The sequence below is a fragment of the Eutrigla gurnardus genome (genome assembly GCF_963514095.1).
Source record: "Eutrigla gurnardus genome assembly, chromosome: 9".
In the NCBI taxonomy this organism is placed as follows: Eukaryota; Metazoa; Chordata; class Actinopteri; order Perciformes; family Triglidae; genus Eutrigla; species Eutrigla gurnardus.
In genome coordinates this window covers 28,998,148-29,014,767 of record NC_139923.1, presented here as the reverse complement: position 1 = coordinate 29,014,767, position 16,620 = coordinate 28,998,148, and the positions used below count along the sequence as shown (strand labels likewise).

Here is a 16,620-nt window from a genome sequence, read left to right as displayed (position 1 = left end):
TGACCCGTCTCACCTCCGTCTCTGAGCCCCGCCAGGTGTTTTTTGTCACCTCGTTCTCTCTCCTGTCTCTCTCCCAGACGTCCACCCGGGCGAAGCGGACTGCGTGTCGGTGTGTTTGCTGCACGGGGACAAAGGTGGCGTGGAGGTCGCCGGGGAAACGGACGACGGCGTCTTTAAAAGGGTGAGACGTGTGTTTGCATTCAGATCTCTGATTTCTACCTTTCCTCTAAAACGACCCGGGAACAGGAACTCTTTCCCTCCGACCAACGCCAGACGAAGTATTAATAGTAATAATATTTCCAGTGACGCTTCGAGGACCGCTGTGATCCAGAGAGGATCAGTGACTCACTCCGGTTCCACTCTCGTAATCCTGCAGCCCTGAACTCTGCCTGACAGGCGCCTTTCAAATCTGACTCAACTTATACACAAACGACGACGGGCCAGGAGGAGGGACTGGAGGGTAGTAGTCCACATGAGTCCAGAGACCAGACTATGTGGAGAACCAGAGACTGTCTGTGGTCCCTCAGAGGTCTAGATAGTAGCTCACATGAGTCCAGAGACCAGACCAGACTATGTGGAGAACCAGATACTGTCTGTGGTCCCCCAGAGGTCTAGATAGTAGCTCACATTAGTCCAGAGACCAGACCAGACTATGTGGAGAACCAGATACTGTCTGTGGTCCCCCAGAGGTCTAGATAGTAGCTCACATGTCTTCCTGTCTCCCCTCCAGCCCAGAGACCCTCCCCCGTGTGTCGGATCCCGAGAAAGAGGGGTCCGGGTCTCCTGGTCCTCCACGGATGAAGCAGTGCCACAGGGAGTCTTCAGTCCCAGCGAGAGGACCCCCGAGGCCGGGACCCCCCGGAGCTCCAGACTGTCCTGGAAGTCCGAGACAGAGGACCGAGGTAACTTTTTCTATAGGATGACAGCTCGGAGGGTTAAACTGCCCGAAGCCCAAAAAGTAAGTTCTTTCTCCTTTCTCCCAGGAGGAGGAGGAGAGACAGAAGGAGGTGGAGGAGAAGAGGAGGAGAAGAAAGACCAGCTTTCAGAGAACCCCGTCTCCTCCGCCATCTTGAGAGCCTCCATCCGGTCCTTGTCTCCGTTCCGCCGCCACAGCTGGGAGCCGGGCAGGAGCAACGCCGACGCCGCTCAGCGCTGGTGAGTCAGACGGGACAGGACCAGAGGGTCTAGAGAGACAGACAGGCAGGCAGTCCGTCTGTCTCTAACTGTCTGTCTGTCTGTCACTAACTGTCTGTCTGTCTCTCCTTTCAGCCTGATGAAGAGTCTGTCAGGAGACGTGAAGCGAGTGAAGCCCCCCCTCCACCGGAGAAGGTACGCCTCCATCCATCATCACACTCCTCTTCATCATCACATTCTTCTTCCTGTCTAACCGCTGTGTGACGTGTCCCAGCGAGTCAGTGTCTGGGTCTGGATTAGTAGGACCATTTTCTCATAGACTTCTATACAACCAGAGAGGAGTCGCCCCCTGGTGGCCAGCAGAGAGAAGTGGGACCATTTTCTCATAGACTTCTATACAACCAGAGAGGAGTCGCCCCCTGGTGGCCAGCAGAGAGAAGTAGGACCATTTTCTCATAGACTTCTATACAACCAGAGAGGAGTCGCCCCCTGGTGGCCAGCAGAGAGAAGTAGGACCATTTTCTCATAGACTTCTATACAACCAGAGAGGAGTCGCCCCCTGGTGGCCAGCAGAGAGAAGTAGGAACATTTTCTCATAGACTTCTATACAACCAGAGAGGAGTCGCCCCCTGGTGGCCAGCAGGGAGGATGACAGTTTAAGGAACTTTACTTTTCAGAACTGGAGGTTGCTGCCTGGTATCAACACATTAACGTCTCACCAACACCATTCATCTCATTCTAGGTTTAAAACATCACATCATCAAATATCTAACCACCTTTTTCATCTCTCCTCTGTTCCTCCTCATCCTCCGTCATCTCCTCATCCTCCATCATCCTCCATCATCTCCTCATCCTCCATCATCCTATGTCATCTCCTCATCCTCTGTCATCTCATCATCCTCCGTCATCTCCTCATCCTCCATCATCCTCCATCATCTCCTCATCCTCCATCATCTCCTCATCCTCCATCATCTCCTCATCCTCCATCATCCTCCATCATCTCCTCATCCTCCATCATCTCCTCATCCTCCATCATCCTCCATCATCTCCTCATCCTCCATCATCCTCCATCATCTCCTCATCCTCCATCATCTCCTCATCCTCCGTCATCTCCTCATCCTCCATCATCTCCTCATCCTCCATCATCTCCAGCATGAGTTGGTGTCCGTCCAACCTGCGTCGTCCTGACGAGCAAATAGACAACAGAAGGTAAATCAGTGATGATGAAGGTTTTCCTCGGAGCTCCGGTTCCGGCTGCACGACCAGATGTATCACATGACTGTATCACATGACCTGATGAGTAACAGTACCCTGCCTTGTCTCCCCAGCTACAGCCTGGAGGGTCTGGAGGTGGAGAGGGGGGCGGTCCAGGCTCCCGGTCTCGGGGATCCGGAGGAGATGACCGGGACCGGGAGGAGCTTACGTCTGGAGGGCCAGGAGAGGGGCTCGCTGGTCTCCCTCACCGAGGAGGAGCAGGAGGGGGATGGGGGCGGCGTGGAGAGCCAGGTGGGTGATCCATGGCTTTCTGATGGATCGCTGAAGTTCAGGATCCGGCTTCCTGGTCATGTTGGCTTTTCAGAATAAAAGTAGAGAGGGTTCATACACAGACATTTGACAGATCAAGGACCAAACTCTGTCAAATACAAATACTGTGTATATTTATATATATATATATATATATATATATATATATATATATATACATATATATATATATATATATATAATTTTATATTCCCCTAGTGTGTGTTTTCATATTTTTTACATTTTTAATATATATAAAATCATTGTATTTCCCCTTCGTGTGTGTTTTAAACATCACATCAGGTACTGTCAGTGACAAACAGCTGTCCCACCATGTTCCATCATCAAACCCTCACCAAATCCATCTCCATGGTTACCATCAGTCAGCGTGACATCGATGGTGAGTTTCTGTCCGTCTCTCTGTTGTTCCGTCCCCGCTGACGTCTCAACGTTTGTCCAATGAGATTCTGCTTTTATCTTCCCGTTCATCCCACCGACGCCGTTCAGCGAGCGGATTTCCTCCATCAAAGCGGCGAATCAGCTTCTCGCTCAGTATCTCCCCGCTCCTCCCCAAAAATAGACGCTTCTTTTCTATTGGCTCTTCCTTCAGTGATGATGAGGAGGAAGGAGGGAGTAAGTATGCTACATGTAGCCGTGGTCCCTCCTCCCTGTGGCGTCCCGTAACAAACTAAACAATAAAACACTTCCTGGTTCCTCAGGACTTCACTAGAAGTTTAATCTGTGTCTGTTTCTGACCTCCTGGATCACATTTCATGTCTGAATGCTTTAACGAAGAAAACCCAGCGACCAACGTCGTCCCGTACGCCGTTTTAACCTCCAGGATTATTTCAGCCTCCGAAGAAAACACAGAGTCAAACTAAATGTTCCTTTTCAGCTTAGACAGAATAATCTTAACTCATACAATGTTTGTCATTTTTAAAAAGTATGTTTATCTAACCTTTTTCTGTTTGTGATGCAATAAAATAATTTTCCTGGTTAAATATGAGGAAAATGATATTAATAATTTAATTATCGAGATAATATCCTGAGTCGCTCAAGGTCCTCTCACGAGCTTTCTGCTGTACCTCACCGTCTCCATCAAGTTTATTCAGGAAATGCAGGAAAATCTAAACAATATGAAACGTACAGTTTATGAAATCTCTATATTTCTCTGCCTTCTGTTTGTTAACCGTCTGGGACCAAAAACATCAAACTTTTGATCCCCTCCATTGAAAGCTGCTTTCCTGTTCTGTCGTTCTGGTTTTATCCTCCTTGTTTCCGTCGTTCAACTCTGTGTTAACATCTTTACTTCCACATCAAGACGTTGGCTCTATACGTTCATTAGATTAACAGTATAACGGTGTAATGATGTTTGTCCTCTTTGCTTGCCGTAGGCATGAGCTCATACTCCACCAACTCCGGGACGCTAGAATACAGGTAACGCAGTTACTTCATTAAAACATGTTATACAAGCAAAAAGTACTCCGTTATACATTAGCAGAGTACTTCCCTCCTCTCGGTTGTGTTTCAAAGCTTGTAACTGGTGTGTGTGTGTTGGTCAGTATTTCAGAGGAGGAGCCCGGCCCTCTGCGGAGCGACACCGAGGGGAAAGGAGGACCGAAAATCAGTCGTACGTTCAGCTACCTCCGCAGCAAGATGACCAAGAAAGGCAAGGTGAGAAGACCCGCCGCCTTAAAGATCCTCCCAGGAGGCTCTGGTTCCTCCCTATGGGGCATCGCACACAGGGTTTTCTGTTTACAGCAGTGTTTGTCGTACGCTGTTCAGTTTAATGAAGGCCCATTTTAATGAAGGCCCATTTTAATGAAGGCCCATTTTAATGAAGGCCCATTTTAATGAAGGCCCATTTTAATGAAGGCCCATTTTTCGGAAACATCAACATCACGTTATTATGCAGAATGACAGCAATATTTTTTATGACATCATTTGCAAAGATGTAACTCCAGGTGGAAGTTGAGGTCCGTTGCATGAATTTTCCAGGATAGTTTCCGTGTGACGTTTTGGGCGGATGTCGGTGTGAGGCGGCGGTTCGGCCGTGCCGGAGATGCTGACCGATACACGGTTTCATCATCGCAGAAAATACAAAACACTTCATATTGCAGCTTTTTCGACACTGGAAACACAACGAAATCCTGTTTTTATGGTTTAGTACCTCCAGTCCAGGTTGATAATAACCTATGTATGTATATATATATATCCATATGTATATATATATACCCGTTGGGTCCACCTGGAGGACTCAGTTGGGGAGGATCTTGTCCCTTCCCGGGTTACAGTCCCTCCATGTTAGGCCTCTAGCTGATCCTGGACTTGGCTCAGGACTGTACTGATTGGTCCATCAGGGGTCTGCAGCGATGTGTCCATTTACTTTGTGACGTTTTCGTTGCCGTGTCATCACCGTTCATATCTAAACAACCTACGTGGTGGTTGTTTGAAATGTTTACGACAGCACAGAATTGTTTATCGAGCCTCTTAAATTTGACAGATTGATGCACTTAACTTAAAAAGTCACTTAATTAGAGAGCGGGTCTGAAGACGAGGCGGTGGCGGTGCGTTCAGGAACAAACCTGACTGAATATCCTGCAGACGACTGACTAAACATCGCAATGATCAGTCCGAGTGTAACATGTAACATGGTGTCATCGTCGGTGCCGTCGGCACGGCAACATCATCAGCAGATCATAATAGGAAGTCGAAACAGCTCTGTGGTTTCCTTCTTTCCCCTCCGATGACATCACCTCGGTCGGTCCGTGGCATCGGGCGGTGTTGTGCTCGTAGCTCGGCATCCTGTGGTGTCGCCGTGGTTTCTCAGTGCGAACGTTTGAATCTCATAATGGGCAGAAAAGAAAAGGCAAAAAACAAATAAATAAAAAAAAACAGCAGTCTCAATCGACTGAAATCACACACTGCATTGATGGATTAGTAAATTAGATTTAGCGATGAGAAAAAACTCTTTTCATGATTTTAGGGCAGAATCACCACGGTGTCATCGGCATACAGGCGTTTAGAAGAAAACAACATTCTGATCTGGATGAGTTGATGAACTTTTGACTAATGTATGTGTGTGGCGTTTCCTGTCTACCGATGGCATCTGCGGTTTGATGATGTTGATCAAACCTTTGCTGAGTCAGCCATTTTTTTCCTCCTAAATTTGTGATTTTAATCTCTGAGAACCATTTTTCTTGCTAATTTAGAATCTTTCTCGTACATTTGTGGTGTTTTTGTGACTTTAATCTCAAAGAATATCCCAGATTGTTTTCAGAAATGTAAACTCTTTTTTCCCCATAATTTGAGTTTTTCTTAGAATATTACCCCTGTTCCCCTGCTTGCCTAATTATTATCTTAAAGCTACAATGGTTCCAAATCGCCGTTGTTAAAAATGACCACTGGGGGCGCTGTCTTGTCAAACAAACGGGTGCATCCTTTTGATTTATTGAGTTATTTTATTATTATGATTTATTAGATATTAATATTTTGAATGCCAAATGTACAGTACATGTTGTCATACGATCATTTGGGATTAGTTAATCTGTTTGTTAGTTTGTTAATCTGGATTCAGTTTAGTTTCATTCATTTGTGCGTCCCAAATACGACTGATCCCAGGTCTGTCATCATCACACCACCATTACACAGCAAACTAATATTAGACCAAACAACATAAAAACTGAAGTGAAACTGAAATATTCAAATAAGTGCTTGAGAAGCAAAAAACTTCAGAAACCACATTAAAAAAAGCAAATTTAAAGAATAAAAAATAAGCTGAATGGAAATGTTTCTGAGCTGCAGCCGATGATGCAAAACGAAACATGTTTATTTTGTCATCAAACGCCAACATGGAGGCTTCGTGGAGATGATGACGGCTTTTACCAAAGACAGACGGTGAAAGAGGAACTGTGTGTGTGTGTGTGTGTGTGTGTGTGTGTGTGTGTGTGTGTGTGTGTGTGTGTGTGTGTGTGTGTGTGTGTGTGTGTGTGTGTGTGTGTGTGTGTGTGTGTGTGTGTGTGTGTGTGTGTGTGTGTCTGCAGATGTTGGATGCTAGCTCACTTCCTGATTTGAAAGCAGACGAACAGCAGCAGCTCATTCAGAATGACTTAAAGATCAGAGACGACGTCGGCAGGACGCTCAGTCAGGAGAGACAGGAATGCAGACAGACAGACAGAATTCACGGTGAGGGTTAGAGGAGGACAGACAGACAGACAGACAGACAGGCAGGAGGACAGACAGGAGGAAAGTTCAGCCATGATCAGTAAGAGGTTCAGTCGCTCGGTGAGGTGGAGAGGAGAAACAGGATCATATGAGGTAAGAAGATGATGATGACGTGTGTGTGTGTGTGTGTGTGTGTGTGTGTGTGTGTGTGTGTGTGTGTGTGTGTGTGTGTGTGTGTGTGTGTGTGTGTGTGTGTGTGTGTGTGTGTGTGTGTGTGTGTGTGTGTGTGTGTGTGTGTGTGTGTGTGTGTGTGTGTGTGTGTAGGGTCAGTAAGCTGAGTCATGGTTATGGTTCGTGGTCGGGTAAGACTCTGGGTTTGGAAGGAGGCTGCAGCTGAATACAGTGATTATAGAGGCAACCGCCGGTTCTGAGAAGTGAAGCCAGTGCTGAAGTGCCCTTAAACTGCATCCTCTCTGCTGGCCACCAGGGGGCGACTCCTCTCTGGTTGTATAGAAGTCTATGAGAAAATGGTCCTACTTCTCTCTGCTGGCCACCAGAGGGCGACGCCTCTCTGGTTGTATAGAAGTCTATGAGAAAATGGTCCTACCTCTCTCTGCTGGCCACCAGGGGGCGACTCCTCTCTGGTTGTATAGAAGTCTATGAGAAAATGGTCCTACTTCTCTCTGCTGGCCACCAGGGGGCGACTCCTCTCTGGTTGTATAGAAGTCTATGAGAAAATGGTCCTACTTCTCTCTTGATGTATTATCTCAGTAAACATTGTAAACATGAGTTTATGGTCTCAATCTCTAGTTTCAAGTCTTCTTCAATCCAGCATGATGTTCATTTAGTACATTATGGTCCATTTAGAGTCCACCAGACCAGAAAGCAGGGGATGCTTTAGGGGGCGGGGCTTACCTGCTGATTGACAGGTCTCTACCACGCTACCAATGCTAGTTAGCTACTAAGATGACTTTAACACTTAGCTGTAAAGTTGTAAAGTTAAGCTAACTTTGTTAGCTTCTATAATTCAAGGTCTTGTTAGCAGCTTCACACCAGAATCCACATGGATCCAGATCCAGTAAGGGTGCCACTCTGTCCCGCTTGTGTTCATCAGATCCACCTGTCGCTCCTCCACAGTCCAAATATGGTCACTTCCTTTCACTGGTTGCAAAAATACCAAGATGGCGACGGCTCGTGGCTTCCAGACGGTGGACGTCTTCTCCCACAGCGTATTTCCATCTATTGATGATCTGTTATTGATTCCAGGAGAAGGAGAAGGAGAGGAAAGGAGAACGGGAGCGAGAGAGTAAAGAGAGAGAGAAGAAGAATGCCAACGGTCACCTCTTCATCCCCGTCAGTCCGTCTCCTTCCACTTCCTGTCAACACTGCAACAAAGTCCTGCACAACAAGGAAGCCTTCCTCTGCAGCAGTAAGACTCTTTATCAGCTCCTTCTCATCTTCACTTTCCTCAAACATCCTTCCTCTTTTTATTTTCCTCCTCCTCCACCTTCTCTTCCTCTTCTTCCTCTTTTTATTTTCCTCCTCCTCCACCTTCTCTTCCTCTTCTTCCTCTTTTTATTTTCCTCCTCCCTTCTTCCTCTTTTCCTCCTCACTCCTTCCTCTTGTATTCTTTTCCTTTAATAGTTTAACTGTCACATGTCTGTTTCATTTCCCTTCAGCTGTTTTCTTCTTCTCCTTCTTCTCATCCTTTAAAGCTACTGTGAGAAACTGTTATTTTGTGTTGCGTTTGGCGCCCCCGGTGGACGAGAGCTGTAACATCTCCAAGCACCAGGGTCCCTTTAGAAAACCTCTACTCTTCCTGCAGCGTCTTCTGATAATTATGGGATGACATGGTGATTATTATGGTCTGGATGACCGTCCCATGTCTAATCTGAGCTGAAGTAGATCGTGGTGGTGGAAGGTGATTGGCTGTGAGAGCGTAGACGAGACGAGGTGAGCTAACAGGAAGTTGCAGACAAATGAAGGCGGCGGCTCTCACGTGGTTTTCTGCCGACTCAGTGTTTTCCTGCAGAGTGTTTCCATGACCGGAGAGGAGGAGGAGGAGGAGGCGCTGACTCCTCCATCGGTCTTACACTCTGTTGCATCACCCCAGTTCGCCTGTGTGTGTGTGTGTGTGTGTGTGTGTGTGTGTGTGTGTGTGTGTGTGTGTGTGTGTGTGTGTGTGTGTGTGTGTGTGTGTGTGTGTGTGTGTGTGTGTGTGTGTGTGTGTGTGTGTGTGTGTGTGTGTCGTTGCCATGGTGACGAGGGCTGCTCCTCACAGACGGGGAATATGATGTTACAGCAGGTTTTTTAGAGTCTGAGTGACTTGAGAAGGCGTTTTCTTTACGCTCCTCTTACAGCTGCTTATTGGGTGATGTTTCCATGGAGACACGGAGAGAACATGATGCTAACAGTTTAGCCTCCTGCTAACGTGCAGTGGCGGTCTCCCTTAGGTGGTACCCTCAAATGTTCTCACATCTGTTTAAAAACCTTCAGAAAATGCTTAGAATCATAATTGATACCCAGTTTTATGCTTCAGGTCCTTCATGTTTCTTAATGGACAACTTAATTAACCAATTTAATAAAACATATCCCCCCACCCCTTTATACATCTCCAACATGAGCAGCGTTACGTCGTCTCAGAGCGGATCTGGACCATGAGGACTAACGTTTTTGTGAATTAACAAATTTTTTTGTAAATGCATCAAAGTGTGTTCAGGACATTAAAAACACATCATCATGTTTTTGTTCATTCAATGAGGGAAAGTCACTGAATATCAACCAAAAACATGAGCGCTGAGCGGCGTAACCGTGGTAACCGGGGAAAGCTTGTAACGCGTGGTCCTCGTTTCTAACGGTGTGTGTTGTTTGCAGACTGCGGCGCTCACGTTCACAAGTGCTGCAGAGAGAATCTGTCCGTCTGTGCAAAGAACAGAACCAAGGTACGACTCACTTTTACTTTATTTCCAAAAGCGTCTTTGAACTCACCACGTTTACTTTGACGGAGCAGATTAACGTACAAAAGCAAAAACGACCGTTTTATTTCTCAGTGTTTGTTTTCCTGACAACGTCCTGTGTGTGTGTGTGTGTGTGTGTGTGTGTGTGTGTGTGTGTGTGTGTGTGTGTGTGTGTGTGTGTGTGTGTGTGTGTGTGTGTGTGTGTGTGTGTGTGTGTGTGTGTGTGTGTGTGTGTGTTTGCAGCAGTCGCTGGCGACGGAAGCTGTTCCCGGGTCAGCCGTTAACTTGAGGAGTAAATGTAAGAACTGTTTATCAGGATGTGATCAGATTGATTGATTACTCAGCTGTGAGTGTGCTGACACACTTTGGTTGATGTTCTCCATCCAGCTACGTCTTCAGCATCGTCCGTATCGTCCACATCCTCCTTGTCGTCACGGGAACGCTGGTCCACGGCAACCTCGCCGGACGACCAGCTTCCGTTTCCACGGAGACACCCCAGCATCTTCAACCCGCACAGCAACCTGGCCAAGAGCATCTCCACCAGCAACATAGCAGGGTGAGACACACACACACACACACACACACACAGACACACAGACAGACACACACACACACACACACACACACACACACACACACACACACACACACACACACACACACAGTCACACACACACACACACACACAGACACACACACAGACACACGCGCACACACACACGCGCACACACACACACACACACACACAGACACACAGACACACACACACACACGCACACACGCACACACACACGCGCACACACACACACACACACACACACACACACACACCCGGGTCTGAAGTGAAGGTGTGTGTGTGTGTGTGTGTGTGTGTGTGTAGGTTGGATGAGGTTCCCCTCAAAGGTCTGAAGTTCTTGTCCCAGTCCACCGACTCGCTGCACCAGGGGAGCAAAGTCAACGCCTCCACGGAGTCGCTGACCGACGAAGGTAGTAACCATGGCAACGACTTTATATACTCACGTAGAAGTACAGGTACTTTATATACTCACATAGAAGTACAGGTACTTTATATACTCACATAGAAGTACAGGTACTTTATATACTCACGTAGAAGTACAGGTACTTATATACTCACGTAGAAGTACAGGTACTTATATACTCACGTAGAAGTACAGATACTTTATATATTCACGTAGAAGTACAGATACTTATATACTCACGTAGAAGTACAGGTACTTTATATACTCACGTAGAAGTACAGGTACTTATATACTCACGTAGAAGTACAGGTACTTATATACTCACGTAGAAGTACAGGTACTTTACATACTCACATAGAAGTACAGATACTTATATACTCACGTAGAAGTACAGATACTTATATACTCACGTAGAAGTACAGGTACTTTATATACTCACTACTCAAAATGAGTAGAAAGTAGAAATGTTAGTTTTCATATGTCGGGACTTCAGATACCTGAAACTTCTACTGAAGTACAGTCTTGGGCGTACTTGTACGTGGGTACCCCCTGGCCCTGCCACCAGTGTGTGGCGTTGCCATGACGACGTGTATCCGGTGGTGAGTGTAACTGTCCCTACGTGTGAAGGCACCGAGATGATGGACAGTCAGCTGATGGGCGAGTTCGAGTGTGATGTCAGAGACCTGGAGGCGGACTCGTGGAGCGGCACGGTGGACAAGAAGTTCCTGAAGACGCTGAAGAAGGACGAGGTGAAGAAGCAGGACGTCATCTACGGTACGGCCCGTGTGATTGGACGGCAGGATGGCGAGGCGTTTCCTGCGTTGTGGAGACCAGAGTGTGTTTTCTGTCCACAGAGCTGTACCAGACGGAGTTCCACCACGTCAGGACGCTGAAGATCATGATGGAGGTTTACTACAAAGGCCTGCAGAAGGAGCTGCAGCTGGACACACACACTCTGGACAAGGTGCCACAGACACACACACACACACACATACACACGGCGTGACATCATGACAGCACGCTAACGCCCACCGTCTGCAGATCTTCCCCGTGCTGGACGACCTGCTGGACACACACACACACTTCCTCACGCTGCTGCTGGAGAGGAAGAGAGCGTCGTCAACGGCAACGACGCCGTCATCGGGGCAACGCAGCGACAGCAGCTTCCTCATCTGCAGCATCGGGGACGTCCTGCTCAACCAGGTGAGGGGAGAGAGAGAGAGATTATTGCAAACACAATGATAAATACAGTCCAGGATCTCTGACCTGCATTTATTAAAACAACGTTCTCATCATGAGGTTTCACTGGAACGTCCCTGTTTTCTGTCTGTTGGTTCTATGGTTCATGTTGGTTCTTAGTTCATGTTGGTTCTATGATTCATGTTGGTTCTTAGTTCAAGTTGGTTCTTAGTTCATGTTGGTTCTATGGTTCATGTTGGTTCTATGATTCATGTTGGTTCTATGGTTCATGTTGGTTCTATGGTTCATGTTGGTTCTATGGTTCATGTTGGTTCTTAGTTCATGTTGGTTCTATGATTCATGTTGGTCCTTAGTTCATGTTGGTTCTATGATTCATGTTGGTTCTTAGTTCAAGTTGGTTCTTAGTTCATGTTGGTTCTTAGTTCATGTTGGTTCTATGATTCATGTTGGTTCTTAGTTCATGTTGGTTCTTAGTTCATGTTGGTTCTATGATTCATGCTGGTTCTTAGTTCAAGTTGGTTCTTAGTTCATGTTGGTTCTATGGTTCATGTTGGTTCTTAGTTCAAGTTGGTTCTATGATTCGTGTTGGTTCTATGGTTCATGTTGGTTCTTAGTTCAAGTTGGTTCTATGATTCGTGTTGGTTCTATGGTTCGTGTTGTTCTATGATTCGTGTTGGTTCTATGGTTCGTGTTGGTTCTATGGTTCGTGTTGTTCTATGATTCGTGTTGGTTCTATGGTTCATGTTGGTTCTATGATTCGTGTTGGTTCTATGGTTCGTGTTCTATGATTCGTGTTGGTTCTATGGTTCGTGTTGTTCTATGATTCGTGTTGGTTCTATGGTTCGTGTTGTTCTATGATTCGTGTTGGTTCTATGGTTCATGTTGGTTCTATGGTTCATGTTGGTTCTATGATTCGTGTTGGTTCTATGGTTCATGTTGGTTCTATGGTTCATGTTGGTTCTATGGTTCATGTTGGTTCTTAGTTCATGTTGGTTCTATGATTCATGTTGGTCCTTAGTTCATGTTGGTTCTATGATTCATGTTGGTTCTTAGTTCAAGTTGGTTCTTAGTTCATGTTGGTTCTTAGTTCATGTTGGTTCTATGATTCATGTTGGTCCTTAGTTCATGTTGGTTCTATGATTCATGTTGGTTCTTAGTTCAAGTTGGTTCTTAGTTCATGTTGGTTCTTAGTTCATGTTGGTTCTATGATTCATGTTGGTTCTTAGTTCATGTTGGTTCTATGGTTCATGTTGGTTCTTAGTTCATGTTGGTTCTTAGTTCATGTTGGTTCTATGATTCATGCTGGTTCTTAGTTCAAGTTGGTTCTTAGTTCATGTTGGTTCTATGGTTCATGTTGGTTCTTAGTTCAAGTTGGTTCTATGATTCGTGTTGGTTCTATGGTTCATGTTGGTTCTTAGTTCAAGTTGGTTCTATGATTCGTGTTGGTTCTATGGTTCGTGTTGGTTCTATGGTTCGTGTTGTTCTATGATTCGTGTTGGTTCTATGGTTCATGTTGGTTCTATGATTCGTGTTGGTTCTATGGTTCGTGTTGTTCTATGATTCGTGTTGGTTCTATGGTTCGTGTTGTTCTATGATTCGTGTTGGTTCTATGGTTCGTGTTGTTCTATGATTCGTGTTGGTTCTATGGTTCGTGTTGTTCTATGATTCGCGTTGGTTCTATGGTTCGTGTTGTTCTATGATTCGCGTTGGTTCTATGGTTCGTGTTGGTTCTATGGTTCGTGTTGTTCTATGATTCGTGTTGGTTCTATGGTTCGTGTTGTTCTATGATTCGCGTTGGCTCTATGATTCGTGTTGGTTCTATGATTCATGTTCTATGATTCGTGTTGGTTCTATGATTCATGTTGGTTCTATGGTTCGTGTTGTTCTATGATTCGTGTTGGTTCTATGGTTCGTGTTGTTCTATGATTCGCGTTGGCTCTATGATTCGTGTTGGTTCTATGATTCATGTTCTATGATTCGTGTTGGTTCTATGATTCATGTTGGTTCTATGGTTCGTGTTGTTCTATGATTGGTGTTGGTTCTATGGTTCGTGTTGGTTCTATGGTTCGTGTTGGTTCTATGGTTCGTGTTGGTTCTATGATTGGTGTTGGTTCTATGATTGGTGTTGGTTCTATGATTGGTGTTGGTTCTATGATTCGTGTTGGTTCTATGATTGGTGTTGGTTCTATGATTCGTGTTGGTTCTATGGTTCGTGTTGTTCTATGATTCGTGTGGGTTCTATGATTCGTGTTGGTTCTATGGTTCGTGTTCTATGATTCGTGTTGGTTCTATGGTTCGTGTTGGTTCTATGATTGATGTTGGTTCTATGATTCGTGTTGGCTCTATGTTTCGTGTTGGTTCTATGGTTCGTGTTGGTTCTATGATTGGTGTTGGTTCTATGATTCGTGTTGGTTCTATGTTTCGTGTTGGTTCTATGGTTCGTGTTGGTTCTATGATTGGTGTTGGTTCTATGATTGGTGTTGGTTCTATGATTGGTGTTGGTTCTATGATTCGTGTTGGTTCTATGATTGGTGTTGGTTCTATGATTCGTGTTGGTTCTATGGTTCGTGTTGGTTCTATGGTTCGTGTTGTTCTATGATTCGTGTTGGTTCTATGATTCATGTTCTATGATTCGTGTTGGTTCTATGGTTCGTGTTGGTTCTATGGTTCGTGTTGTTCTATGATTCGTGTTGGTTCTATGGTTCGTGTTGTTCTATGATTCGTGTTGGTTCTATGGTTCGTGTTGGTTCTATGGTTCATGTTGTTCTATGGTTCGTGTTGGTTCTATGATTCATGTTCTATGGTTCGTATTGTTCTATGATTCGTGTTGGTTCTATGGTTCGTGTTGTTCTATGATTCGTGTTGGTTCTATGGTTCGTGTTGGTTCTATGGTTCATGTTGTTCTATGATTCGTGTTGGTTCTATGGTTCGTGTTGGTTCTATGGTTCGTGTTGTTCTATGATTCGTGTTGGTTCTATGGTTCGTGTTGTTCTATGATTCGTGTTGGTTCTATGATTCATGTTCTATGATTCGTGTTGGTTCTATGGTTCGTGTTGTTCTATGATTCGTGTTGGTTCTATGATTGGTGTTGGTTCTATGATTCGTGTTGGTTCTATGGTTCGTGTTGGTTCTATGGTTCGTGTTGTTCTATGATTCGTGTTGGTTCTATGATTCATGTTCTATGATTCGTGTTGGTTCTATGGTTCGTGTTGTTCTATGATTCGTGTTGGTTCTATTATTCATGTTCTATGATTCGTGTTGGTTCTATGGTTCGTGTTGTTTTATGATTCGTGTTGGTTCTATGGTTCGTGTTGTTCTATGATTCGTGTTGGTTCTATGGTTCGTGTTGTTCTATGATTCGTGTTGGTTCTATGGTTCGTGTTGGTTCTATGGTTCGTGTTGGTTCTATGATTCGTGTTGGTTCTATGGTTCGTGTTGTTCTATTATTCGTGTTGGTTCTATGGTTCGTGTTGTTCTATGATTCGTGTTGGTTCTATGGTTCGTATTGTTCTATGATTCGTGTTGGTTCTATGGTTCATGTTCTATGATTCGTGTATTTGTCACGTATCCAGTTTTCGGGCTGCAGCGCCGATCGCATGAAGAAGGTTTACGGGAAGTTCTGCAGTCGCCACAACGAAGCCGTCAACCTCTACAAGGACCTGCTCGCCAAAGACAAACGCTTCCAGGCGTTCATCAAGGTGAGCACGTCTCACATACATGCAGTTTATATACACACATGTATATACAGTGTATTTATATATATATATATATACTGTATATACTGTACATGTGTGTGGTTTGATCGTGAAATGACTTGTTGGGTTTGTGCAGAGAACAATGAGCAGCAGCATTGTGCGGAGACTCAGTATCCCAGAATGCATCTTGTTGGTGACTCAGAGGATCACCAAGTATCCCGTTCTCATCCAGAGGATCCTGCAGCACACGAGAGGTGAGACGCTGAATGATATTGATTATTATTAATCATTCAAGGAGCTGTGTGTGTTGGACAGCGAGGCTCATTTGTGTAAAAACATGAAGAATGAAGTTGAAATAATGAGAATAAACATTACAGTCTGAGTGTCGTTGTGTAATAACGCGTGTAATAAAGTCTTCCTCCGCTCCAGACTCCGATGAAGACCACGGTTGCGTGTGTGAAGCTCTTCGCTGCGTGAAGCAGCTGATCACGGCGGTGGACAGCAAAGTCAACGAGCAGGAGAAGAAGCAGAGGCTGAGGGAGGTCTACAGGTAAACCACCATCTAGATCAGATCCTAGATCAGCTCTTAGATCAGATCCTAGATCAGATCCTGGATCAAACTACAAGAAAATCCACAATTTGAGGTCGAACTTAATTTCTAAGATAAGATAGATCAGGTTTTTATTGATCTTTGCAGAAAACAGGAAACCCATCAGATAATCAATCGTTCCGATTAGCATCGTTAACGTGTTTCCTGTGATCTGCAGTCGCACCGACAGCAAGTCCATCATGAGGATGAAGAGCGGTCAGATGTTTGCTAAAGAAGATCTGATCCGAGGCAGGAAGCTGCTGCACGACGGAGCGCTGCAGCTGAAGAACGCCGCAGGACGCCTCAAAGGTACGCCGCCATCGCCGCCGCCTTCCTGCGCCTTTAAAGGAACGCCGTCTCTAATCCCCTCCATTCCT

The 16,620-nt window shown here is 45.4% G+C and overlaps 1 protein-coding gene across 8 annotated transcripts in view; it reads left to right on the top strand.

The window, feature by feature from the left end:
- LOC311018405 (uncharacterized protein) overlaps positions 1–16,620 on the top strand; it is a 64,535-nt gene that overhangs the window by 41,557 nt on the left and 6,358 nt on the right. For 5 of the 8 annotated variants that reach the window (XR_014597716.1, XR_014597717.1, XM_084017353.1 and 2 more), the window contains exons 13-33: positions 78–181; positions 731–902; positions 984–1,155; positions 1,270–1,329; positions 2,287–2,343; positions 2,463–2,640; positions 2,962–3,058; positions 4,053–4,095; positions 4,221–4,332; positions 8,089–8,251; positions 9,697–9,764; positions 10,023–10,077; positions 10,167–10,335; positions 10,660–10,766; positions 11,387–11,533; positions 11,614–11,723; positions 11,801–11,962; positions 15,532–15,657; positions 15,791–15,908; positions 16,084–16,204; positions 16,422–16,552. Coding sequence is in view for 6 of the 8 variants with exons in the window: in XM_084017353.1 (XP_083873479.1) it covers positions 78–181; positions 731–902; positions 984–1,155; positions 1,270–1,329; positions 2,287–2,343; positions 2,463–2,640; positions 2,962–3,058; positions 4,053–4,095; positions 4,221–4,332; positions 8,089–8,251; positions 9,697–9,764; positions 10,023–10,077; positions 10,167–10,335; positions 10,660–10,766; positions 11,387–11,533; positions 11,614–11,723; positions 11,801–11,962; positions 15,532–15,657; positions 15,791–15,908; positions 16,084–16,204; positions 16,422–16,552 (2,472 nt within the window). In the remaining 2 variants the exon portion in view is untranslated. The remainder of the gene's footprint in view (positions 1–77; positions 182–730; positions 903–983; positions 1,156–1,269; positions 1,330–2,286; positions 2,344–2,462; positions 2,641–2,961; positions 3,059–4,052; positions 4,096–4,220; positions 4,333–8,088; positions 8,252–9,696; positions 9,765–10,022; positions 10,078–10,166; positions 10,336–10,659; positions 10,767–11,386; positions 11,534–11,613; positions 11,724–11,800; positions 11,963–15,531; positions 15,658–15,790; positions 15,909–16,083; positions 16,205–16,421; positions 16,553–16,620) is intronic. The other 3 variants (XM_084017354.1, XM_084017351.1, XM_084017355.1) reach the window with 3 other exon arrangements.